This window comes from Corvus cornix, chromosome 21 (genome assembly GCF_000738735.6).
Source record: "Corvus cornix cornix isolate S_Up_H32 chromosome 21, ASM73873v5, whole genome shotgun sequence".
NCBI lineage: Eukaryota > Metazoa > Chordata > Aves > Passeriformes > Corvidae > Corvus > Corvus cornix.
The window spans coordinates 4,839,519-4,866,560 of NC_046350.1; the positions used below are offsets into that span (position 1 = coordinate 4,839,519).

The following is a 27,042-nucleotide window of genomic DNA, read 5'->3' on the forward strand; positions in this document are numbered from 1 at the left end:
GGTGTCAGAGCTGTGTCCTCCTCCTCCTCCCCCAGCCCGTGAGCGTTTGCCTCAGCAGCTGCTTTGGTGGCTGCACCTCAGGCTGCTGATTACAGTGGACTCCAGTGAAATGAAACGAAGCAGAAAAACATGTGGTGAGACCATCAACTTGTCATTCTGGATGTGCCCTTCAGAGAAGGCAAATCAGGGGGTTTTGTGTTTGTGGCTGGGGAACGAGCACGGCGATGCTGGGGCTGGGAGGTGCCCGCCTTGTTCCAGCCCTGCAGTAATGACAGCCTCTGCTCGGCAGCCCTGTCATTGTGGTTGGCTTTCAGCTTTGTCCTTTCAGTTCACAGCTCTTGCTCTAAGCTGGATTATTTCAGGCTTGCTTAAGGGGTTCGTGGCAGCTGGAAGATTTGTTTTAAAGAGAAAAGCTTTGCCACCAAGTGAAAAACGGTGTAAATTAACCCTGAACTGCAGTGCCTTTCTTTTGCTGTTCCCATGCAAAGTTCTTTTTCTCCGTATTTTATTTTGAGGAATCCTTGCTGCCTTTGCCACTGTCAATTAGCTGTACTCTTGTACTCTTTATTCCTAAGCTGTAGCACTCCCTACTACTTTTATATTCTAGGAATTTTATCCTTTTTTCTTCCCATGGGCAGGTATTTTCTCTTTTCCTTTGATCCTGGTGGAGCACTCTGGGTCCTGTATTTAAAGAAGTTGTTGATGATAAGCCTGGAGTGTTGACAAATCCTGCGCACAAGGCCTTGTACTGTAATTTGTGTCAACAGATCATTAATGCTGGCATTCCTTTTAAATTCATGTATTTATGGCTGTGAAGATGGGGTGGAAGGGGCCACTGCCACTCCTGCTTCCCAGGGTTAGTGGCTCTCAAAAGTGCAGTAAAGGATGGAGGATTCCCCTTGGTATCAGACCTTCCTCCTGATCTGAGACTTGCTCAGTTTTTCTGGCTGCTAATCTTCAATTTGGATTTATTGGGAGGTCTCTCAATGCAGCCTGAGAACAAAAATGTTCAAAATGGAAGAGATGGGGAAGAGGAAACTTCCTGACAGTCATAACTTCCCACAAGCCAATTAACCTTGTGCCCCCTGCACTTTTAGCAGGGCTTTGTCCACCTGAGTCACTGCTTTTTATCTGAAATAGGTGTGAAATACCCATTTTCTTTTGCCACAATGGAAAAGGGACAACTCTGGGAACATGGGAGCCTTTCTTGTGCTGCTGACCTGATCTGACGGCAGGTGCAGAGCCTGCAAAACCACTGCTGTTGGTGCTGGAAAGTCCCTTTCCCTTGCCTGGATGAGGTTCCTTTCTCTGGTCAGGATTTGTGGTCAGCTGGAGATGAGCAGTGGGCAGCCAAGGGATGAATCAATTCCCCAATTCCCCTGGGAGTGGGGAAGGAGAAAGGCTGGGGAGCACTGCACAGCTCAGAATGGAGAATCTCGTTAAAAATTCAGCTCCTGACCAGGAAAAATGTTGACACAGCTGCTTTTCCAGGATGTCTTTGGAGCAGCAAAGCTCCAGGAAGCAGGGCTGGCTGCAGACTGTGCAGGATTAGACAGGGGACAAGGCAGAGCTCTGCAAACCAGGCTCCTGTGTCCCTTTCCTCCCCTCTTTGTGAGCCCCAGCGAAACTGCTGCTCTTCCCTTCCCGTGGGTGATTTTCTTGAGGAGACTTCAGCCTTGTTCAGCCTGGACTTGGCTTCTTGCAGTCAGGAAATATCCAGTCCATGACAGCAGCAACCACAGCAATCTGCCTCCCTCCCAGAAACCCTGCGAGGAGCAGGCAGTAACCTCTGCAGTGCCACAGCTGGCAGGCAGAAAGGTGGGAAAACAACCTGGGATTGCAGCTGGAAGGTCCTGCCCATGGTTGGGAGGGACCAGGGGAAGGACAAGGTGCTGGATTTGCTGTCTGTGCACTGGGAGCAGCTTTCTGCCTCCTAGCCAGGTATTTTCCAGGCTGCTCTGAACGCAGGCCTCAGATCAGAGCCTGGTGTGGCTCTGTCCTGATGGGGACAACAGGAAAAGCTCCTTCTTGCAAGAGATTCCTGGCCCAGCAGCTGCTCTGGAGCAGTGCTGTCCTTGTTGTGACACCTGGCACAGGTCAGGGACACGGGAACAGGAGCCTTTGCTGCCTGCAGGTGGTTCTGGAGTTGGAATAATGGGAATTCCTGAGGCTGGCAAAGAGAAGCTGATGGGATTAGGGTTGCAATTAGGCTGGATTTGTTCATATCCAGGTGGTGCCACAGCTCAGGTGATGAGGGTGGGAACGTGGAGGGAGGGGCTGTTTGTATCCCATTATCCCCAAATCTCCTCACTTCATATAAATGTCAGAGTTGGAGTTTGCAGGGGAGTTTTGTGAGGTTCTTAGCTGAAGATTATTTTAGGGTTTTTCCCTAGAAACAAACCAGCAGTTCTCTGGGTCTGGTTTGGACAGTGATGAGTTAACAGCAGGCTTTTCTTCATGGTCATGTTATCTAATAATAATAATAGCTTCAGTTTCTTGGAATTTCTTTGCAAGTGTCTGGTTCTGTCTGCTGCTGGAGATGGGATCCTGGACTAGGTGAAGTTCTGATCTGGTCTGGATGCTTCCAAAGCTTCCCTTGTTGCAGTGTGTAATTATTTAGGGGTTTATTTAGGGGTTTGTTATAGTAATAATTACAATACTCTCCTCTCTCCTGAAGCTCTTCCTCCTCTGGGACAGAGGGAATCTATTTTGTGGTAGACTAGAGAGGCAGAAAAATGTCAGAAGGAAAAATTCAAGTGTGCCAATTAAGTTTATCCACATGGATCCCATGGGAAGGCTCCTGGCTTGTGTTTTTAAGTTCTCCTGTAGAGTCCCACAGACATTTAAGGACAGTAAGTTTTAATTCCCTTCCTTCACTTGATCACTAATTTGAATTGTTAAATCCAATAAATCCAATCCACTAAATGGTGTTAGCCATAAGCAACAACAACCTGACAACAGAATGCAAGAAAACAGAAAAATCGACCAAATTTTAATTTTCCTGTAATATGTAATTTCACTTTTAATATCCCAGCAGCAGCTACTCTATTTCCTATTTTATACTCTATTTCCTGACTTTATACTCATTGTAATTTTCCTGCAAATATCCAGCCCTTGCTTACAAATCACAGGACAGAGTAAATATTGTTTTCTAGGTTGTGTTTGGAGACTGAAGCTCGAAGTAAAACCATATGAGGAGACCAAGATCAAAACCCCATTGAAGGCAGCAGAATAAATCCAGTCTGGAGCAGACAGCTGGAGGAGTGTCAGACAAAGGGAGGAACAGCTGGATCAAGTAAAGCATGAGGAAAATTGGTTCCATCCCCAGGGGGGAGGGAGAAAGATTTGTTTTGTCAGCCCAGGGCTGCGTGGGACCAACTTCACCCGATGAAACTTTGATGTCAGAGTCAGGGAGGGATCAGAAGGTCCCAGAGGGAGGGGAAGTGGGATCTGCAGAAAGTGTGAGGGAAGGGAAGGAGGTGGAGTGGCAGTGGGGAGGTGGGGAGTTGGAAGTTGGAGGTGGAGTAATCCTGCAGAATATGAGCTGCTGTCCACAGCTCTGGGGATGTAGATTGATGAGGTCATAGTGTTTTCCAGTTACAGAAAAGAAAGTTTAGAGGAAAAAAAAGCCTCTAAGTTGTTTTTCAAGAGAGGCGAAAACACCGAGAAGCCGAAGAAATGGAGCAACTTGCAAAACTCCTCCTGTGGCAGATTTTGCTTCAGCAAAGTAAGCTGTGAGCTGCTGGTGTGGTGTTACTTGTTTTTATTTCAGCTGCACAACGGTGCTGGGGGTTGGCTACGAGATTTTGAACTGTTGTCTTTGTAAGACTTTGTTCAGATTCCTAAATTTGCTCTGTTTTCATCTGGGGAGGGGAGGGAATCGTGGGTTTCCTCTGCTTTTTTGGGGAGAGAATGGAAAAATGTTTGAGGTTGTTGGAGCTCTGTTCAGCAAGTTTGTGCAATTTTTTTTTTCCTATCAGCAAATTCAAAGCCAATAGGCTTGGATGTGAGTACAGCAAAGCTTTCACAGTCAGATTTAGATGATTTAAGGTCATTTTTTACTTTTGATGAAGCAAAAACAGCTGGGGGTGCGTGTGTGTGAGGGTTCAGATGGAAGGAAAAAAGGAAGTGTGGTTTTTGGGTTTCTTTTCCTCTTGTCAGCATAAAGACAGACACAGAATTCATTTTTGGGTAGCAAGGTGCAAGAAAGGAGTAGGAAGTGAGGAGCACAAGTTTTTTGGGGACTGGTGACCCCCCTGCTCTTCCCAGCTCTTTTAAAAGGCTGTGGCTGACACCTGAGCTCCTCAGTTCCTCAGCACTGAGGTGGAATGAGGTGAGGAGTTCTCCCTTTGCTCTCTAATTAATCCACTTTCCATGTCACCACGGCATTCTCGCAATGCCCCAAGGCAGGGTTTAGGAATTGGCAAATTATGGGATCAGTCATAGGGACAGAAGGGTTAAAGTGACTCAGAAATCTGGTGTGTGGGGTGGGTTAAAGAGGAGGAGGAGGAGAGGCGACAGCTCTGTGCTCCAGAAGCACCAACCAGTCCAGTGACTCCCAGGGAGGTTTGGCAGAGCCTGGGGAGCAGCCAGGGCAGGAATAGCAGGTTGGGCTGCTGCAGAGGTGTCCCAGCTGAGGATGGAGGATCTCTGACAGAGATGTTGGAGTTACCTGGGTGTTTGAGCCCACCCAAATCAGGTTATAACTCAATGGTGAGGATGGGAAGGGGAGAAGGGAGGAAATCTGAGCTGTTCCATGGCGCTGGGATGATCCCTCCTGCAGAGGAACCACTCCCTCAAGTGTTAATGTCTCGCCGGGAGGAAGAGCTCTGTGTTTGGAATGGCTCTACAAAACCATTCCGAGGGCCTGCAGCCAACGGGAAGCACACAAAGCAGGGGAGGGTTTCTAAAGCTCAGCTGAAATCCCAGCTGCCTGTCACAAAGCTGGGGCAGATCTCTGAGGGATCCTGTCTGCGCCCCAGGTGGGGATGGGCTCCTTGAGCAGATACAAAGCTTTTCCTTTCTGCACAGGCAGCACATTCCTGCTCTCTGCGTGTTCCTACCTGCAGGGACTGCTGGAATTGTTGGGGCTGGATGGGTGCTTAAGGGCTCTGACATCCTTTTCGGAAGTGGGAGACTCTGCTGTTGGGAAAGTTGTCCCAGGAAGTCTTTGAAAATAAACACAGAGACTTAGGGAAAAGCCCAGTTCAAACCAGCTTGACCATCAGTGAGCTTTGAAGGGAAATTTCGTTTTACTGAAAAGCTCAGTCTTGCAGACTGGACGGGAGGTGAACGGGAGAAGTTTAGGTGCAGCTGTTTTGCTCACCATATCCCTCCTCCAGACGAGCCCAGATGTTCCTCCTGGTTCCTGGTCAGTGGATTTAACAAACCTGGCTCCCAGAGAAGAGCTGGGGTCATTTATTTCACTGTCACCTTGATGCTGCTGCATCAAAAACCATCAGGGTCTCTCAGCCCCCTAAAGAGTCAGGATGGAGCCACTGCCCTTCCCCAGAGGGTTGGGGAACAGGCTGCTGCTTTTCCCACAATTGTGTAATGACTCTACAGAGCCCATTAAACCCCCTATAAACTGAGGGATTCATGGGAGAAATAAGGCATGTGGCACACACAGATCTGGGGAAAAACATGTCTTTTCTGCTCTGGTCGTTTTTCATCCTGTGAATAAGAGGATATAAATATAAAATATATATATAAAACTCAGTGGTTTCATCAGCACCGACCTGAGCAGCAGCTCCTCTGTCCCAGGAGCAGAGGAGAGCTGGAATTCTTCAGGCAGGACTCAAGGGACAGTTTTCTGCTTGCCCTGCTCCAAGGACACTGCCTGGAGAGCTCTGAGCATGTCACACATCTTTCACAGCCCGAGCCTTTTGCTTCTGGTTTGCCCACAGTTTTTTGTGGCTTTAATTCTTCACTTGAAAAATGGATGGGATTCAAGAAGTAAGAGCTGGCTCTGCCTTTTACAAGGGATTAAGAAATAGTTTTCCAGGCTGCTTTCCTCTTCCTATACCGTGGGACCACAGAGGATCTCTGGGATCCTGCTGAGTCAGCACAGAACATGTCAGGGGACAGCACAGAATTGTCTTTTGTTGGGGTTTCTTTTCTTGGTGTTTTTTTCTTTTTTTTTTTTTTTTTTTTTTTTGTGGTTACATCACCCAGAGAAGACAAAGTGATTCTCCATCCCATGGAACTCGAAATTTGAAAATGCAAGCCGCAGCTGAGTTCTGTGTTGACAGCTCTGAAGGCAGCTGAGGCTTAGAAGCTCCTGGAGTCCTGTGATGACAGAGGTCAGAGCTTTCACCAGGTGCATGAAGACTCTTTGGTTTTACAGTTGCAGGTTGGGAAGTGTGACTCACCAAAATCCCTGCTTCCAGCTGACCCCAGAGCTGCAGTTCATGAGCTGTCACCTTTGCTGGGCTGTGCCTTTATCTCTGTTCAGTAGCTGCTGTGTCATAAAATGCCTTTAAAAAGCAGCGTTTGGTTGCTCTGCTGGTCTCCCCACAGCACTGAAAAGAGGAAAAGGCTCATTCCTCCTTCCACTGCTGCTCTCTGTTCAGGTTATTGAAGGTCAGCTGTTCTAAATTCCATTTCTCCAGGCGTGCAAGAGAGCGGAGACATCCCAGATTCCTCATATTTCTGAGTGATCTCATTTACAGCTCTGTCAAATAAGTTTGAGCCTTCCCCACGAGCTGATGGATGTGAGCAGATTTCCAGCGTGGCTGGGGAACCAGAACAATCAGTTCTTCCTTCTTTGTCTGCTGGAGTTCCTGTCCCTCTTGTGAAGAGTTATCCTTTTTTTTCCCCTTCTAGAATTTTGCTGCTTGGCTGTGATCACTTTTTTTTTTGATATTTGCACCATTTTGTCAAACTATGGATGATATCCTAGAGCAGGTTCAGACCCAAAGTTTCTGTCCAGACTCTGTGTGTGCACAGACAAAGTGAGAAACCCTTTCTCTTCCACCTCTCCGTGCTGAGCTCCAGTATTTAATTCACCTCATCTTGGATGGGTTTTGTTGTGGTGTCAACCCAGCTTTGTGTGGCAGCAGCCAGCAAGTCACAAATCCAGTCTATAAAAAGCAAAATATAAAATCCACAGGCTCTTCCCTGGTGCCAGCAGGATGCAGCATCTCCTGGGCACTGAGGGGCAAACCTGGAAAGACCTGATGAGAAACCAGGAACATTCCTGCCCTGTTCCTGGCTGAAGTTTTAAGAGTGGAGGGGAAAAGAACCCAAAAGACGTCAGCTTTTCTTATCTAGAAGCTGTTCCATCCCAGCCAAGCCCCTGTTTGACAGAGAGTTGTGTTTGGAAGTGCTGGAGAAGTGCTCGTGGCTGCCCAGGCTCCAGCAGGCTGCCCTGGGAAGGGGCAGGGAAGGGAAGGATGGTGCTTGCCCTGGCAGGAGGAAGGTGCAGGGGTCCAGAAAGGTGCAGAACCAGGGGCTGGTGTGAGCTCAGAGCTGTGGCTGGCTGAGCTTTTGGCACTCGTTGGATTTACGATGCTTCTTTGGGGCTCCGTGTTTTTCCCATTAACTCGCAAGAGGAAAGGAGAGCAGTAAATGCCTTCATTCCTCTGCCTGAGCCAGCAGAGGATGTTTCTGTCGCACCAAATCAAGTTGCTGTTCGTGCAGGGCGCCGGAGGCAGCCTCAGACACCATTCCCGAGCTCACAAATCGCTGCTCGTGTCACGACATCGCGTTGTCCCCTTGCCCCGGGGCAAACCACACCCATTCAGCCGCGGGGACATTGCCTGAGCACATTGACACCTCTGCTGTGCTGGGAGCTGGTGGCCTGTCACAAGTGGCACCGATTTTTCCTGGCTTTTTTGGTGCTGTGGAAGGGTTTTTTTAATCATTCCTTTGTTTTTCTAAGCTAAATCTAAGTCCTGGCTTGCAGAGGGAGGGGCTGCAGCTGAAACATTTTGCAGCCTGTCAGGAGAGACCATCAGATGATGGAATTATGATGTCTCTTTCTTATATACAGAGAGTACAGACCTTGTCCAAGATTTGATTTTTCTCTTTGTGATGCTGAGATTATAAATGTAGGAAGAAATACCTCCTGTTTGGAGTGCCTTTGAGCTGGCAGTTCAACAGAGAGTGCTGCTCAGTTTTTGTTCTCTGCTGTCCCTGCCCAGTGTTTTGTGATGGGAAAAGGGGAGGAAACCAAGTTTATTCTCAGCACTGGGGGTGTGCTAAAATACCCCCAGTCTGGAGTTGAATTTGGACTCGTTTGAAATTCATAAATTCCAGAGCTAAAAAAAAAAAAAATACAGCCTTTGTCTGGAGGACATTGTGCCTCTGACATTAGCAGGACAAAACCTCCAATGATTTTGATGGAACCCACTTGGGCTTGGCTGGTTGGAGAGATGAATGGTGGTGTTGTGTTGGGAATCAAAAGCGTGATGCCAGGAGACCTTCGAGACCCCTCCCACACAAGGAGCAGGAGGGACTGGCCCGGAGAAATGCGGAACCAAAGGCCTTGGTTCATCCCTGGCAAAGTTCCTCCTGTGTGGATCTGAGTCATGTGAGTTGGAGAGAGCTGGAGCTGCATGCAGAGCATCTCAGAATTAACTGTGCAGACAAAGTGTGTGGCAGGAGTGGGAAATGGAGCAGCCAGATATAAACATTGATAGGGAAGGGTGGAATAGATGGAGCATTAACAGAGGTGGCTGCTGGCTTGGAGTGTGTCTGTAGCTTTTTCCTCCTTTTGTTGTCAGTAACACTCTTTATTTTCTGCTTTGACAGGTTCTGTGTGCTCATATTCAGGTGAGTGGCATCTCTGTAAATCTGCCTGGGTTTGTGATCACGAGGAGGAGTGAGAGGGACCCTGATTCCATGGCATGCACTGGGGCTTTCATGGCTAACTTCCATGGGTCATGCATCCCATTGCACTGGTGTCTCCAAACTTGGATTAAACTGGGGTCAGGATTAGGAAGGGTGGGTAGGACAGGTCAAGTGTACAACCCTGAGAACAGACACTGCTTTCACTGAATGAAATCAGTGTGGTACAGTTTTCTTTATTAGGAAAAGATTCTCCCCCAGAGGGTGCTGAGCACTGCCCAGGCTCCCCAGGGAATGGGCACAGCCCCAAGCGCTCCAGGAGCGTTTGGACACTGCTCTCAGGGATGCTCAGGGTGGGATTGTTGGGGTGTCTGTCCAGGGATAAGAGTTGAATCCATGATCCTGTGCGTCCCTTCCAGCTCAGGATTCCTTGATTCTCCAGGAGAGTGCCCTGTGTTGAAACCAGAATCAAAAATATGCAGAGTTTCCAGCACTCCCACTCCAGCACCTCCTTCACACACCATTAACTCCATAACCCTATAAGTGTTTTTTTTGCTGTTTGCTCCTGACTTTCAGTCCCAGCTGATGCCTCCAACCCAGCCAGCGTGGTGGTGTCTGTGCTGAACATCAGCGCCGTGCTGGGCTCCCAGGCCGTGCTGCCCTGCAAGAGCCACCGCATGGTGTGGACCCAGGACCGCCTGAACGACCGGCAGCGCGTGGTGCACTGGGACCTGCTCAGCTCCTACTACGGGGACAGCAGGATGGAGAGGCTCTGTGACATGTACTCAGCTGGGGACCAGCGAGTCTACAGCTCCTACAACCAGGGCAGGATCCTCATGCCCGAGAACGCGTTTGCAGATGGGAATTTCTCGCTGGTGATCAAAGGTACGGAGGTTTTTTTTCCCCCCCGCGGAAGGTTCGGGGCTCGATGGGATTGGTGGGTTTTGGTGCAAATGGTTGGTTTGCAGCATGTTTTTGATAAATAAGTCAATACCAGGTTAATGAGGTTAATCATCAGGAGGAATTTCAGGGTCTGGAAGGGGCTGCCCAGGGAGGTGGTGGAGTCCCCATCCCTGGATGTGGCACTCAGTGCTCCGGTCACTTGTGCACATCCAGGTCTGTCCCAGACAACCTGCACAGCTAAGCATGTTCAGCAGATCAAAACCCTCTCAGCATTCCCTCTGACTGAATACCTGCATACCTGGACAGTCACATTAATTCATTTCTGCTCCTTGGGCACTTAGGGAAGTGGAGCTTTCAGCTGGAGATTCAAGGCAGGAAGAGGTTGAGGAATTGCCCCCAAAGCCATGCACTGTTCCTGGGCAGCCTTCTGGTTTTGCTTCCAAGTGAAGTCTCCAGCTTCACCTCCCATGGGAGGTTCAGGATGGATATAGAGGAATTTCTCCATGGAAAGGGTGGTCAGGCCTTGGCAGGGGCTGCGCAGGGAGATCTAAGTCCCCATCCCTGGAGGTGTCCAAGGAAGGACTGGATGTGGCACTCAGAGCTCTGGGCTGGGTGACAAGGTGGGGATTGAGATGGGACTCAGTCTTGGAGTTCTTTTCCAACCTCAGTGATTCTGTGAGGTTCTCTGAAGCACTGAGTCTTTTATTTGAAACAAACCTGTTTTAAAGGAGAATTTGTAACAACCTGAAAGCCACCTGGGCTTTTTGTGGCCCTTTGGTTGTGCTTCAGTTCCTGAACTATAAACACTCCGTGGTCATTGTTCTTGTGTCTGCTCCCAGCTAAACCTAACCCAGCTTCCTCTTTCCACCTGTTAATACAAATGCCTCCCTCACAAGGGTGAATAAACTGAATTATTTTATTAGGTCACCAAATTCTTATATTGGGTGAGATGATTTGTCTCTGTTTAACCCACCCTGGTGATAAGGAAGTTATTTTGCATCCAGACAAGGATTTGGGAAACTGCAAATGACACAATTAATCATTGTCTCAGTATAAAACATTCAACTTCCCCTCTCTTCCCAGGTGTTGCAGAGAGTGATGCAGGCACATATTCCTGTAATCTTCACCATCACTACTGCCACTTGTACGAAACTGTGAAAATCCAGCTGGTCATCGCCAAGAGAGGTGGGTGTGGTGACAGCTCCAGGTTTCACAGGTGCCTCAGGAGGCTCAGGAAGCACCAGCTGAGCGTGGTGCTCCCTGTGCTGTTTGCTGTCTGCCTCCCTGAGCTGCAGAGGCTTTACTCAGTGTGATTATTTACAAACCTCTCTTCTTCCTTGGCCAAACACTGTCAGGAGCCTGCTCAGCTTGATGTTTGCTCCTGGTAGTCACCAAACTGTCCCTGCTGCAGCAGCAGCACACCCCTGCTGACAATCCCTGCCCTCAGCTCAGCCACAAGGACCTGCCCTGTGCTCTGGTTGCTGAGCTTGCCCTGGGCAGCCTGTACTTAAAAACCCACCTCAAGTTACCACACCTTAAGCCCAGCTCTAAAAGCGAGCTGCTGGCATCTGCAGAGAGAGGCACCCATCCACACAGGCACCCATTAAAATCCAGTTAAACCTCTGGATAACCCCAGTGCAGCTGCTGGGATGGAAGTGCATCTCCTCTGCTGCTCTCACAGTGCAATAAAATCACCCTGAGAGCCCCAGTCTGCTCCTCTGTGCTTTGGCCTCTTCTGTTATTCCTTTTCAAGAGCCAAACAGAGCAGTGCTGCTTCAGCTCCTCCAGTAATTAGGGCCTTTGTGGGTAGGAAAGCATTTCCTGCTTGGAGGATTGGGGTGAAGATCCTCGTTCCATTCTTAGCCTGTGGAGGGAATATACTTCCTGCTTTCTGAAGGAAGAGATTAACTCTCAGTTAGAACAGAAAGAAAGTGGCCTTGCTTCATGAAATGGCCAAGGATGTAGAAGATAAAGGTGTTTTTTCTCTATTGTCTGCTGCAGTGGAGAGGACACGTTACCCCTGTGGGGTATTTTGGGATTTTTGGAGGGGGTGTGTTACAGGATTCCAGGGTCTGGGAGCAATCTCAGGTGTGCCTGGGCATCCCTGACCCTTGGAATTGAGGATTCCAGGGTCTGGGAGCAATCTCAGGTGTGCCTGGGTATCCTTGACATCTGGAATTGAGGATTCCAGGGTCTGGGAGCAATCTCAGGTGTGCCTGGGTGTCCTTGACACACAGAATTGAGGATTCCAGGGTCTGGGAGCAATCTCAGGTGTGCCTGGGTATCCTTGACACGTAGAATTGAGGATTCCAGGGTCTGGGAGCAATCTCAGGTGTGCCTGGGTATCCTTGACACATAGAATTGAGGATTCTAGGGTCTGGGAGCAGTCTCAGGTGTGCCTGGGTATCCTTGATAGCTGAAATTGAGGATTCCAGGGTCTGGGAGCAGTCTCAGGTGTGCCTGGGCATCCTTGATAGCTGGAATTGAGGATTCCAGGGTCTGGGAGCAATCTCAGGTCTGCCTGGGTGTCCTTGACACCTGGAATTGGGGATTCCAGGGTCTGGGAGCAATCTCGGGTCTGCCTGGGTGTCTGTGACACCTGGAATTGGGGATTTCAGGAGCTGAGAGCAGTCTCAGGTGTGCCTGGGCGTCCTTGCCGCTTGGACTCGAGTGGGAATTTCGCATCAACCACATCCATGAGATCGTGGTGTGTGACAGCAAATCGGGCCAAAATTTTACTGATTTTGGCCAAGGAAAATAAACCAGGGAAGCAAACTTAAGTCGTTTACGTGGAGAGAAAAAATAAGACAGGCGAGGAAAAATAGAACAGCTGGGGCAAAACACCCATTCCAAGGTCGCCCAGCTCGTGTTTCCCCCCTGCCCAGGCGAGGAAGCCAGCGAGTACTGGGACGGCGAGAAGCCGGTGCTGGTGGCCCCGGAGGGCAGCACGGCGACGCTGCCCTGCGTCAACCGCAACCACATCTGGACGGAGCGGCACAGCGAGGAGGAGCAGCAGGTGGTGCACTGGGACCGGCAGCCCCCCGGCGTCCCCCACGACCGCGCCGACCGCCTGGTGGACCTGTACGCGTCCGGGGAGCGCCGCTCCTACGGGCCCCTGTTCCTGCGGCAGAAGATGAACGTCACCCGCAGCGCCTTCGCCCTCGGGGACTTCTCGCTGCTCATCTCCCACCTGGAGAGCGCCGATGAGGGCACCTACTCCTGCCACCTGCACCACCACTACTGCGGCCTGCACGAGCGCAGGATCTACCACTTGTCCGTGACGGAGCCGGCCAGGGAGAGGAAGGTGGTGAACCTCACCACGCACAGCGTGGCTCCGGCTGCAGGTGAGTGGCCTCTCCTGGGTGGGGATGTGTGGAAAATCCCGCTAGGAAAAGCCAGACTCGCTCCCTTTGGTTGGATAAATTACTCTACAACTCCTCTGCTTCGTTTGTGGGCTTTTCACAGAGGGGAAGTATCCGCAGTTGGATCTTTGGGCTCTAAGGAGCTCAGCCAGCCCAGGTCCAGTTGTTCCCAAGCTGTTTCCATCACAGGGGCAGTGAGGATGCTGTGGGGTGTCCCCCCATCGTTGGGGTCAGTCCCCCTTTTGCAGCGCTGTGGGCACAGGGCAGCTCCTGTCCCCCTGCCCCGGGGCAGTTCTGCATTGCTGACAGGCCCTGAGGCAAACGAGCTGCCTTTGTGTTGTATTTCTGTCCAGCTCCCTTTCCTCCATGCTTCTATGGATCAGGGGAAGGTGTGGGCAGGGGCTTGATGCAGCCCTGCCTTTGCTGTCACAACTCTTCTCACCAGAGTTTCTCTCCCCTTTGCACGGATGTTTGGGCTGTGCAAGGTGCCAGACCATGCAGAATCAACCACCAGGAATTTTCTTCCACCCTTCAGCTTTTCTTTTTTTTTTTTTTTCCTCTTTTCTGTGTGTGCCATAAACCAATTTTCATATTTTCCACTGCACTGAGCTCTCATCTGTCAGCCTGTCCAAACTCAAAACCATCACGCTTCGTTCAGGCAGAAAAAGAAAACAAAAATCCAAAGTTTAATATTTTTTTTAAAGTCTTTCGGGTATAGTTCTTTATTAACACTTTAAAATATTCATTGTGTTTTAATATTTATTGGCTGTTTAATATAGAATTTTGATTTGCTTCATACATTTTTAAATAGGTTTCTTCTCCTGTAGAAATTGGCCTTCTCCAGTCATAGAAATCTAAACTTTTTCCCTGGGGCTAAGATTGGTGTCCAGAAAATCCAGGCAGTGCTGAGGAGAGGTGGCTGGAGACTGGGACATCCAAATATCAGAGTTCCTGCACACAGCCCTTGAGCCTTAACCACAGATGGAAACCAGATCCTGTTTCCAGAGTTGTCTACCCAGGAATTTATTCCTCTTATTCCTGGATGTTGTCCTGAGTAGTTCCCTAGCTGCTCAGGAGTGAGGTGGAATCTCTGAGTGATTTCACCTGGTGGGGCTGTCTGAGCTTGGCTGTGGTGCCCTCAGTGCTGGAGTGACAAAAGCCACTTCCACTGTCAAACAGAGCAGCTTTGGGACGAGTTTGGCCCCTGCAGGCAGTGACCCCTCAGCTGGGCTGAGAGCACCACACACAAAAATGTGCTGAGTCCATGGGAACGTGCAAGGAGTGGAGACATCCAGAGGTTTCCTTTTCCAGCCTGCTCCTGCTGGGACCTGCCCTGCTTGGGTACAGCAGGGGAGGCTGAGGCATTGCCCCATTCCATGAAAAACTGCCTGGAATTCTTCTGGGGAGCACAACATAAACGGGGAGACAACAAAAGCAAAGCAAGGAGCTTTTTTTCAGGCAGCAGCCAAGCTCCTGGCCTTGCTCCAAGCTCCAGAGCCATTCTCAGACAGGAAACTTCATCCTGTTTGGAATAGAAGCAGGGGCTCAGTGCTGCTCTCAGGCTCAGGACTGTAAATGTGGTGGATGTCCACTGACTGGAGCATTTTTACTTGGGGTTTGCTCTGAAGAATGGCATCTGTCGAGTCTCCTGATTAGTGCTAAAATATTGGCAGCCCTTTGCCTCTGCCAGGTTTGTGGAGAGCTCTCCACTTTTTCCAGCAGGAGAATCTGGTCCTTGACACTTTGGGAAAGTCATGTTAAGGTACCTCTGGCCCGAGTTTTCCCCTCCACAATTAGGATTTCTTTTTCAGTGGGTAAACAGTGTCGTGGGAGTGAATTTGGGGCAGATGGGTGTGAGATGTGCTGAGAGATCAGATGTTGGTTACAGGATCAACCTTCATCCTCCCAGCTTAACCTCTGGTGTAGGATGAGGAGAGTCTGGGTGTGATGCTGCTCTGGGCACTGCCATTCACTGGTGGGACTGAGCTGCTCCTCCGTGCCTCAGTTTCCCCAGTTATAAAATGGGATCTATTCCATTGCCCAAAGTTATTAAATCTCTGTTTCTGCTGTTTGTTGTTGCAGTGACCTCCCTGGTGTTGCCTAAAGTTCAACCCAGCTCTTACCCCTGTCTTGCAGTACTGTGGGAAAGCAAAAAGCCAGGAATAGAATTCCTCTGTTTGCTGTGGCACCATCTCATTATGGCCTTCCAGGAGCCAGGGATGTGACAAAGCAGAGCTGTCACATGTGCTGTTTGCAGCTTTGCAAGTGGGTTTTTGGTTGGGTTTGATATTTTTTAGCTTGGCAGCGCTGAAAACCCCATGGTTTTTCCAGCACTGCATCCAGGGAGCACAGGGCATCTGGAAATCCCAGTAAAAAGCAGAGTGTTGCTGGAGTGGAGCACTGGGCCACCAGAACAGAGCACGCTGCTCAAGCTTTTTGATTTTCTAGGACTGCTGTTGGCATTAGCAAACAATCAGCTCTGGTTTCAGAGTGTTTATTTCAATCCACTCTTGCCTTATTTGATTTTATTTTTGCTGGGTTGGTGGTTTTTAAATGCTGGAAAGAAATAAACTGCCTAAAAAACTGGAATCAGTCCCTGTGCCTGCACTTCCTGAAGTGTCAGAACACATCTGCTAAAGGGTACTGGGGCTTTTGGGGTATTTCCCCCCATTTTTCCCCTTATTCCCTCTGGGGAAGGGAGGAACTCCCAAGGGAATGGGAGGTGAGGGCTCCATGCTGTTCTTGCCTGGTGCTCTGTGAACATTCAGGTGAAATGAAGGTGTCATTTCAGCTCTGTTTTGAAGAAAAAACCCTCTCCCAGCACAGTCCTGTGGGATTCCATCCGTGCCTGGGCTGGCTTTGTCCATTCCTCTGACTCTTGCAAGCAGAGAAGTCACTTCCCCTTTACATGTGTAAAACATTGACCTATTTAGTTGAGATCTACAAAAAAAATGTTCCACGTAAAAGTTCTGAGCTCCCCTTCCCCGTGCTGTGGAACTGAAATGCTGCTGCACCCACAGAAGGAATGGAATCTTGGCTTTTCTCTGTGGCGTTGGTTTTGGTTTTTCTTTTGGGGGGGGGGGTGGTTTATTAATTTTATCGATTTTTATTTCATTGCAAAGGAAACTCATTCTTTGGCACTGAAAACTCTTCCCACTCTGTAAATTATAACCCGTGGCAGGGAGGGGCTGCTTCATACTCTGGCTGTTTGGAGGCAGAGCAGTGTGGGGTGTGTGCTGTGAGGGACCCAGGGGAGGGCTGTGTTACCCTCTGGAAGGTTTGGGGATGGCTTTGCTCTGAAATTCCCCTCTGCTGAGGGCCAGGCAGGGAAGGGATGTGCAGCATCCTGTTAAATCCTGGGAATCATGGGCTGGTGAAGAGCACAGCATCTCTCACCTGCCAAAGGTGCAGGGTGCTGTAAATCAGGCACTGATTTGCCCTTTAATTCCTGCAGTTCCCAAGAATTTCTCCCTGAACATTCCCACCTGTGATCCTGCTTTTCTCTGGATGCCACTCCCAGTGATCCCCCTGTTTTCCTTCCCTCAGATCCAAACGTGGTCAGGGGCCACAATGTCATCAATGTCATCATCCCTGAGAGCAGGATGCACTTTTTCCAGCAGCTGGGCTACATCCTGGCCACGCTGCTGCTCTTCCTCGTGCTCCTCATCATCGTGGTCCTCATCACCCGCAAGCGCCGGCAGAGAGGTGAGTCCAGGGAAAACCAGCCCTGTCCTGCCTGGAGGGACACCCTGGGACACTGTTGTGCAAATCATTCCTGCAAGGAACAGTGCTGGAGGCAGGGATCCCCTCCTGGACAACCAGGAATCTGCCCAGTGGGGAGGATTTGCAGGGCTGGCTCACAGAGAGATTCCGTGGAGTGGTGTAAAAATTTCCAGGCCTTGATTTCACGGCTCGATGGGATTGGAAAAGACTTCCAAGTCCAAGCTTTGGCTGAATCCCACTCATGATTTGCTGAGTTGCTCTGTGGAAGGGAGAAGAAAAGCCCTTCACAGGTGGGATTTGTCCCTTGGGAATTCAGGTGTCCAAGGCCTTGGTGTGCTGGGTGACTCTGGAATTCCAGAAAGGGACACTGGGACCTCTGGGTGACACCCACAGCACTGGTTTTGGGTGCCACACAAAAAGCAAACCCCAGGAATGTGTCTGGGCTGGCTGTGACTGCTCATTCTGCTTTTTCCTCCTGTTTAGGTTATGAATACAATGTGAAGAAATATGGAGAGTAAGTATAATTACAGAGTTTATTAATTTGGAATGCATAAAAATGAACTCGTGGCCCCCTTCCTCAGCTAAGAGCCTAAAGCAGCTGAGGATCTGGTTAGGAGGAGGAAGTGGAAGGAGAAAATGGGTTGTAGGGCTGATTTGGCAATTGAATTTCCTCTTTTTATACTGTGGGAACTGATTCACAGATGAAGTTTGTGTGAGATGTCTTGGGGAGTTGGTGGTAAAGGAATAATGCCCAGATCTGCTGTGAGATGGGGCCAAGATCATGGACCTGGGCTCCTCCAGAGCTTATTTGATATGATTAGAGTGGAAGAGAGAAGGAAATTCCAGTACAGATTGGCTGCCCATTGTTCGAAGCTCTGGACAAACATGCGGGGGGCGGGGGGAATTAAAAATTAAATAAACTAAATTCTCTAAAGAAGAAAAGCTATTGTGAAAAAATGTGAAAGGGGCCAGTTATTAAAGGATGGGACAACTCCATTTCCCACCATTATTCCCTTTTCAGGAAGGATGTGAATCTTAAAGAATTTACAGTGGACACGACAGATCTGACCCCACACAAAAGTGAAGACGTCAGGCTGGGTAGGTATCCCTGGCCACCAAACCAGGGCAAAATCCTTATAAATCTGAAATTTCTAATGGCACTTGGATGTTTCGAAGTGACTTAACCTATTCCTTAACCTCTGGCAGTGGGTGTATGGACTTTATTTGACCGAAACTGGGTAAAGAGAAGTCCTGAGGTAGCTGAGTTCATTACCTCCACCTTCTGCTGAATCCAGTTTGGTTTAACTTTCTGATTTCCTCCTCCCTGGATGTCAAATCATTCAGTGAACGTTTGGGCCTTCTGTCAACATCTGTGGTAGCAATTAAGGCAGATAAACAGAGAATGAGAGGAGGAAAATTTGCAAGAGAAGCTCTGAGATACGAAAGAGAAAATACAAATCCTCCTGGAACTTGTGGTAAAATGGAAGACAGTGGAAAGAGGGGAAGGAAGCTCATCTCACACTGTGGAAGTATTTTTTTGGGGATATATAGGACTGAGCTGGGGAATTTCCAGCATTCCTGAAGATGGATGCTGCTCCTTGCTGGGGTTTGAAGGTGCAGCCTTGAGTTTTTTGTATCAAGAACTGATCAGGGGTTGGTTCTTGCTGGGACTTGGAGCGAATCCATTCCACAAAACTGATGCTCGTCTGCACCACCCTGAGATTCCTGAAGCCTTGCCATGATGCCAGGTTCACACCTGCTGCAGCTTGCCAGACAAACCAGGAAACAATTGTCCCTTTGATTTTTTTTTTTTTTTAAATTTACATCCCTAGTAAAGGTACAACCTTTAAAAGAACAAGCTGGCAAACCTCAGGTTCCAAGAATTGCTGTAAAGGCCCCAGTAAACAAGAGAGATACAAAATTGGAAGTAAAGAAAGGAATTGCAGGGAGTGGGTTGCAAAAATCCTTCTCTGTGTGTGCCAGGAGAGCAAACTCTGTGGATAATTGCATCAGTCACCTCCAGGTGAGCTTTGAGGAGATAATCCAGATCTGGAAGGAGCTGTGGTGACTGTGTGGAGCAGGGACCTTAAGTTTGCACAACTGATTAATGCCAGGGGCTAAAATGAAGTCAGAGCTGTTTTCCTGCTGAGTAACTCCCCAAATAATTCCTAGAAATCAGAGGTGCCAGACCTAGGGCACATCAAGGAAGGACTGATCACCTCTGTCTTGCTCATAACCCTCTGTTTTCTTTTAATACCCTAATGCCTGTGTGAATTCTGCTCCTCCCTTGCACAGATTACAAAAACAACATCCTGAAGGAGAAGGCTGAGCAAGCCAGAAGCTTCCCAGCAAAGAACATTGATTTAGACAAAGGTAATCATGACTTTCCTCCCCCTAATTGGTGGCTGTAGGGACCTTCTGATGGGCAGCAGGAGGGAGGAACAGTCCATCAGTGAGTGACCAAGCCACAGCCAGAGGAGGAATGAGAAACATCATGGGAAAAGCAGGAATGAGAAGCCAGCTCCCTTCCCATCCTTTCATCACGGAGCCACAAGATGCAAGCAGTGATTAGGCTTTTAAAAACTTTTGGCATGGCACAAATTGGAATTTTTCTTGATTGGAAAAAGAAGGCCTGGCAGGGCTGGAGTAGTGCCTGCTCTGCTGGAACCTCAGAGGGAGGGAGATGGAGCCCAAAAATATCCTGGCGTGGTGTTAGTGCAAGAAAACACTGTGCAGAGGAGAGTGTTTGGAGTTGAATTAATTTATGGGTAATGGGCAGTTACCTCATCCAAGAAAAGCAAACAACTCTCCCTCCCTGGGGGCTGAAACTCCTCTTTGCTTATCCAGGATTAATCCCGAGGGTTGTGCCTCCGTTTGTAGGACAGCACTTCTGTCAAGCAGGGCTTGTAATCAGCTGTGAGATTCCATGACTCATTCCAGAGGAATTAGGAGATAATAAATGGGGCTGAAATGACACCAAGCAGGGGATGGGCTGGAGAGCCCAGGAGCTGCCTCTGACCTGCTGTCCCTGATGGAATTCTCATGGCATTTTCTCCTGCATCCTGCAGAGTGGATCTGGGCAATAATTTACCCCCAGTCTGTCCCTCTGAGGGGATATCAGGGATGTGGGTAACTGCAAATGGTCACTCTAGAGATAAATCCATATTTTTGTGCTTCTTTGAATGGTTTGGAATCTCTCTGCAGGTGCTGACCCCCGTTTCCTTTTGCTTTCAGATTTCAGGAAGGAATATTGTAAATGAAGACATTGCCAAGCTGCTGGCTGGACCAGAAGCTTCCATCCAAGATAGATAACGTGGAAGAGAGATGCCTTTTCTTAATTCCATCTCCCTCCAGCTCCCCTCGAGTTTTTGTCACATTGACTTTTCCCCCACACAAGGGTGCAAATGCTTCTTGAAAGAGTTAAACTGTCTTGTGTGCATTTATGGGGTTGGGTTGCCTTTTCCTCCTCTGTTCTCCCAATCCTCCCTTCCCCTTTTCTTTCTTGACAATTATTGTTGGTTTTTATGCATCAATGATTTTTATGAGCTGAATCAGCAGACGTTTTGCTTTGATGTTATTGCTTTAAATAAAACCACCTGCATCGCTAATCCCGAGCCATCGTTACACCAGGCATTTTTCCACGTAGTAAATCCATCAGAATAGCAATGGCAAAGGCTGATCCCACTCCTAGGCTGCCATAAATCAGTGTCACACAGCACTTTGTGTGTTCCAGGTGAAGCACAGAGAGCACAGCCCTCACAAATGGCAGTGGAAAACCTCGTTTTATCAATGGGAAAATGTCAGTATCCTCATTTTACAGGGAAAGGGAAGCACACCAATGGCTGAGGGCTCAGCTCAGAGCTGAAATCTGTTTCTCACCCTGTGTTTGTTGATTTGTTTCTGTTTCAGCGCAGCCCAAGTCAGATTTGGCAGGAGCAGGCATTTGATGGATGGAGTTACAGTGCTGTAAATGCCAGTCTCAGTTAGATCAGAACCAGGAATGTTGTGGAGAGGGCTGAGCTCCTGTGTGGAACCTGGGATGGGATTTTCCTGCAGCCCTGGGCTGGATCCAGGCCACACAGAGCACATCAAACCAAAGGTATGACCCTAGCACAGGGAGGTGGTTAAAGGGAGCAGTTCCATGAGGAACAGGAGTAACAACAGGAATTTTCATGGGCCAGGGGCTCAGAGAGGGAGGCCAGGAGCAGGATGAGTCCATTTCCATGGATTTTGAGTGGACTCATGATGCTGTGGGCTGAAGGGGGGTTCTACCTATGAACAGTGTCAGGTGGGGCTGCCAAAAAATTGGAAGTAATTCAGTGTTGTATTCCAAGCAAGTCAAAACTTCAGGAAAGCTGCAGAATATTACCAGTGCTTGGGGCATGGAAGGAAAGGTCTTTCCTGCTGTTGTGAGAGGGGTGACAGGGACCTGGGTGAGGGTGGCCAAGGAGGGAGTGGCAGACAGGGGGGATTTGTGTGAGTGGAGCTGGGGCAGCATCTCCAGGACCCAGCCCTGCCCCTTTCTTGCCACCTTGGGTGTCTTGTCTGACTGATGCCAATGTTCTCAGGCATCCAAATCCCATTCCAGACCCCCCCATCCCTCCTCCCACGGGCACCAGGGATCTGTGCTGGCTGTGGCAGGGCTCAGCAGCACCCAGGGCACTGCACTGGGTGGGATGGTTCCTCCAAAGCTGAGCTCAGCTCTGCCAAAAACGTGGTGGGTGAGGCCTCCAGAGGAGCTGTGCTGGCCCTTCACAAGGTGGGGTGTCACAACAATGCACTTTGAATGAAAAATGGACCATTTTTATAGATATTACTATGTCTGTTAGTGGGGAATGCCTTAAAGGATAATTCTATTGGGGGCCCTTATTTTTAATGCCTTCAAGCAGTGAAAATATTAATAATAGAACAAAACTAGAGGTGGAGGTGAGCCTTCCTAAGATGCAGCTGAGCAGATCCTCATCTTTTAATTTCCTAGCCCTTCCACTGCTCTCCACAGGGATTTTTGTGATTTGTAATTAATTACCTTTATCCTTACTAAAAATCCACCCCAAAAAGTGCCCAGGATTGGTGCAGAGGAAGGTCTGGGGTTGATCCCAAGCCCCTTTTGCCCTTCCCCAAAGCAGAGAAGGATTTTTACCCTGCCCTGAAACCCAGGCTGCATTCCTGCAGGTGCAGGAGGCTGTGCTGGTTATTCCATCAGGGTGGCACAGGCTCAAATAATTGTCATTAATGTCTCTCTCCCTCCCTTTCATGTCTGTGAGTCAAAGGTTGGAGATTTTTCCTTGCCAGCTCCAAATTGCTCAGCACAGCTCACACAGACACCAGCTCATAAACTCCAGAGGCATTTAAATATTTTATCTGACTCCTGGGCTGCAGAATAGCTTAAGGGGGGGAAAAAAAATTAATATGTTCTCTGAAACAAGGACTAGGAAGGGCTTTCTGAGTTCCTCATCCTTTGCTTTGATCACTGGTTGGGATTTATAGCCAGGAAAACCCTCCCTGGTGAGGATGGGGTGGGATTATGGCCCAGGAAAACCCTCCCTGGTGAGGATGGGGTGGGATTATGGCCCTTTTTCCTTCAGGAGAGGAATGTTGTGTGATTGGCCTGGAGATCACCACCGTGGCTTTCACCAGCAGCCACTCTGTAATTTAGCAAATTTGAATTGTGGCTGAGAGAGCGCCAGGCCAGACTGCTGGGTAACCAAGAGAAAAAGGCATCTGCAGAGTTTAGTTTGGTTGTTCCTTCATGCACAGGAATTAATCAAAGCTGTTTGCCCTCAAATCCTGGTGAGAAGCCACTGAGGCCCTTCCCACTGCACTTTGCATCCTGTCAGCCTGTGGCACTGCTGGGAAGTCCATGGGAATGAGAGGGTTCCACATGGAATTCATGGGAATGAGAGGGTTCCACATGGAATCCCCCCCTGGGCTGGGGCAGGAGCGCTGCTCCCTGTTCCCTCTCTGCCACAGACTCAGTGCCCTCCCAGATAATTTGGTTTTCTCTGTCCTTTTCTCACCTCAGCCTTTCTCTCCCTAATCTGGGACTTGTCTCTTGTGGAGAATCCCTTTTTTCAGGTGTGTAGCACTTGGCCTGAGTTGTTTCAGAGTAATTTTCTCTCTGTGCCAATGAATTGCTGCACTTTGCTAAACTCCTTTCCCTTCTTTGCCCCATCACAGTCTCCCTGGCTTCCCGAGACATGGATTTGATATTCAATTAGTTAAAATAATAATAATAATCCCCAGTATTTGTACAGCTCCTCAGTGAGAACTTTACCTCGCTGAGGGCAGAGAAATCAAAGTTTTTTAGGATAATAAATGGGTTGTGAGCTCTTGGTGTGGGACAAGGAAAGGGTGCTTGGCAGTGACCTTAAAAAGGGTTAAAACTGAGATTAGGACTAGGACTACAGCCCCCTCTTTCCAGCTCTGTGCACACGCTCCAGACTAAGAACTTCCTCTATAAATCTTGGTTTTATTTCTTTGTTGTAACAGAATTAATTCTCATTATTATTGTTGCTTAACTTTTACCATTCATCTGTGTAACTCTCCTGACATTTAAGAAATAAAGGAGAATAAAATGGACTTTGCAGCTCAGGTTGATTTTATTTCTTGCCCTTTTTGGAGGTGCTCTCTCAGCTATTAGCCAGCATTAGCTAATTCTTCCCAATAGCTGTGCAGGGTGTTTCATCTCAGAGCATCCCAAAGTGCCTGACAAAGTGCAGATTGGATCCAATACGTTATTCCAGTGATTCCAATAAGCTTTCCACATGGGACAGCATCATTTGACAGGGTCATGGGGCCCACAGAGGAATTTCAGCTCTCCAGAAGTGTTGTATAATGAACAGCTCTGCAGCTGGAGATGGAGCTCAAACCATCCATCAGAGAGGAAAGCCAGCAGCCCTGCCAGAGGAGTTAACTTTGCAGGTCCAGAAGGGAAGATAACACATCCTGCTGGAATACAGATCTCCCTGCCAGCCCAAATTCCTCTTTTCCTTGCAGAACTAACACCTTGCAAAGTTCCTGCTGGAGGCCTTCCACCCCCTGAGCACTATCCCAGCTGGCACTGCAGAGTTCTTCCAGGGACACTGATGGAAACAGCTCCTACTGCAGCTTGGCTGGACACTGCAGGGGCAAGGATTTGAAGGATCAAGGCAGGATATGAGACCAAAAAGTGGCAAAAAAGTGCATTTAGCAGACCAGGATTATTGACCAGCCTGTCCAGCTCTGGTGGAAGTGTCATCTTCCCTCTTCCCTGGTGGAAATCCCACTGCCATTCCACAGCACCTCTTCTCCGGGGTCAAGCACCACCCAAATCACCCTTTCTGGAGCTGCTGTGGGGCTTTACTGGTCTCTGCTGGCAGCCTCCAGTCCAGGCTCTGGTGGTTATTTATTTCTGAGGCATCTTTACTTTTCTCTGTCAGTGGATCTGATTTTCCAAGAGAGCAGCTGGGAACAAGGAAAAGCTCATTTAGCACAGCAGCAGACCACTGAAATGAAATATTTTCATTGTCTTTTGCTTGTCTGAAGTCCAGCTCGTCGCTGTTTCCTTTCTGCCTCCCAGTCTGGAGAGAGTTTTACCAGGGGAGAGGAACTTTTAAGTCATTAAAACAAATTTCTGAGGGGAAGAAGAAACACTGGGGACCTGAGAGAAGTAGACTAAAGACTGAAATACACATTTCTAAGCAAGAACCTTCAATTTCCTAGAGGTCTGCATGTGGCCCTCAGCAGATGAGCTGCTCTGCAGACAATTCCTGCAGGGAAATTGTTCAAGTGTGACTCTCCCTTTTTTAAAAAAAGTGCTGCAGCTGCTAAGGAGAGGTAGGAAAAGCTGAGGGAAGAAAAGAGATTGAGTCGTGATGAGGAGGAGCTGGGATCAACCAAATGAATTTATCATTGATGACGTCTGTATCCCATGGAAGTGTTGTCCTCTATCCTCTTTTCCCCTCTCTGTAGGGCAATATCCCTCCTGAACACACATTCCTAAATGAAGAGGGGTTTGGGGAATGTCCCTGCAAACCCCCTCTGTCATTTCCCCCCAGGTTTATTTGCGTTTAGGTCCAGGGGCAACCCCGGGAGCTTTGCAGAGAGGTTGCTGCAGTCAAAAGTCTTTTGCTTCCCTCTAGTGTTTAATTATGTCCTTGTCAGTCACTGCCCAAGGTCCACTGCACACAGAGGGAGAATAAACGGGAAAAAAACTTGCAGATCTTCCAGAGCAGATGCAGGAGAAGTTTAAACTGACTTGGATTGGGTCCTGCTCACACGCCCCAGCTCGGGAGCCAGCCCACAGCCTCTCCCTTCCCAGCACTGCGTGGTTGCAGTGACATCTCTCTGCTTCTCTTTCTGTTTTGGGATCATTTCCACGTTTAGTTCATCTTCTGCATCGATGCCAGTCTTGCCAACAATCCTCCAAGTGAAATTTTGTTCTTTTGCAGATAAATCCTTGCAGGTGGATGGAAAACACCCAGGAAACCTCCGGGTGGGTGCTCAGAGCTTTGGTTTCCCTTTTGTCCCATCTCCTCACACCAACACTGATCTGCTGAGCACCCGGAGTGTGATGAGCTCTCAGAATTCCCTGAGCCAAGCAGCCAGCATTGCTATGATTCCAAGGATGGCTTTTTAAAAGGGTTTGCTTATTCCCTGTGTGGTAACTGCTGTGCAAATGAAGAAAAGGGTGAGCAGCTTTTATGCCTCGGGACACTCTCAGCTCCCTGCAGGGGCCAGCAAGGCTATTTCCTCTATCACAGAGAGCACAGCACTATTAGCAAGAGATGTGGTGCCTCATATTTATTTTCTGCTGAAGTGTTAAGGCCTGAGCTCTGCAAGACAAGAGGTATTAGCCCTGATGGGCCAGGGGTGTATCCTGCATTCCTGTGTCCTCTCTTTAATTGGATTAGCTGCTGGTTTGACTGCAGCATGAAAGTTATCTCCTCTCTCCTGGGCTTTCTGGAGAGCTTTTTGTGAGTCACAGCCCCAGCCTGGTCACGTCTGCTCCAAGGCAGTCACCTGACAATTATACAGCTCCTTTTATTTCCAGTTGTCAAAAGTGAAAGCGAAGCTCACAGAGCAAGAACAGAGCTCTCAGCAGGGTCAGTCTCTGTGTGGGCACCACCTGGGCCTCTGAGGGACCCAGGAGGTCGTTAAGGCTCAAGTGAAGAGACCAAAGGGTTGCGTGGTAATGTTCTGCCTGAGTTCCACGCTGCACAAACTCCACGAAGCTCAGGATCTCAGCAAATATTGCTCATGCCAGAGTTATGATCCCACCAAAGGGAACTTTCCCGTTCCTGTGTGGTGGGACTGATGGATTCATGGTGCACTTTCTCAGGTGCTTGCAGAGCCTTAACACCTGGCAGGACAGAAAGCTGAACTCATATTTTTACAGAAGTCTCCAGTATTCTCAGGATTCTGAAATCAAGAGTGAGAAATGGTTGAGCATCTTGAAAAGCACTAAATATAAATATAAATATCTCTTGAAAATGACTAATTAATGCACTAAATTGGCGATTCCCGATTCAAACCAGCACCAAATCCGTGGTTACATGATGAGGACTAAGACCATGCCTTGCCCTTGCTGTTTGTCCTGTTTGATGGTCACACATTCAGCAGGAATGTCAGCTGGATGTGATTTTGTAATTACTTCACTCTACCAGCAATGGCAGGAGATAATTGATGACGTTTTGGTTTCTCAGTATTGTTAAACCTTGTTAAATTGTGGATTATCCAGCCCCAGCTCCCTGCAGGAGAATTTGGGAGTGGTATCAGTTCAGGTGGTGCTGGTAGCACCTGGCAATGATTAAACTTTCAGAAAACTGAAAATAATGTTCCCAGACCTTTTGGCAGCCTCTGACACAGTTGGGCTCCTTGTTTGGTGCTGGTAGAAAAATCCTTGCAGTGCCACAGGTAATTCAGTCACTGAACTGTGATTTGCCCCTTCAGAGAGCAGCTGAGCATCCTGAGAGGTGAATGTGCCCTTTCCTTGCAAGGTAAAGCAGAACATCATTAGCTTGGGATTTAACTGGAAAAGGATTTTTTAATAAGCAGGAGATTCTTTGAGACCCAAGGACACTGCTCTGAAGTCTTCATTTTCTGGTTGCGATATTTGGGGGGATTTCTAAAAAATAAAGGTGGAATTCTTTCCAAACATATCACCTGCGTGGCACTAAGAGTTTTTTCCTGATTCTGTGGTCCCCACCTGTTTCCCATCCCCTTCTCTTTATCCTTCCTCCTCTTCATCCTCCCCACTTCCACATCCCCTGGCCCATTTCCATCC

General features: G+C 48.7%; 1 protein-coding gene and 1 long non-coding RNA gene across 2 annotated transcripts; one reads left to right on the forward strand and one right to left on the reverse strand.

Moving 5' to 3' along the window:
* The first annotated feature begins 3,467 nt into the window (after nt 1-3,467).
* Nucleotides 3,468-23,357, forward strand: MXRA8 (matrix remodeling associated 8). Its single transcript, XM_010405885.4, has 10 exons — nt 3,468-3,727; nt 8,755-8,775; nt 9,367-9,675; nt 10,777-10,878; nt 12,579-13,037; nt 16,602-16,760; nt 17,262-17,292; nt 17,800-17,876; nt 19,074-19,151; nt 20,013-23,357. The coding sequence occupies exons 1-10, from the start codon at nt 3,679-3,681 to the stop codon at nt 20,036-20,038; spliced, it is 1,311 nt and encodes a 436-aa protein (XP_010404187.2). The 5' UTR covers nt 3,468-3,678; the 3' UTR covers nt 20,039-23,357.
* On the reverse strand, nt 23,356-27,003 carry LOC104693314. The gene is made up of 2 exons (XR_752529.4): nt 26,603-27,003; nt 23,356-26,177 (listed from the first exon to the last, which is right to left on the reverse strand). It is a non-coding gene; the product is annotated as an uncharacterized LOC104693314 (long non-coding RNA).
* Nucleotides 27,004-27,042: the final 39 nt, after the last annotated feature.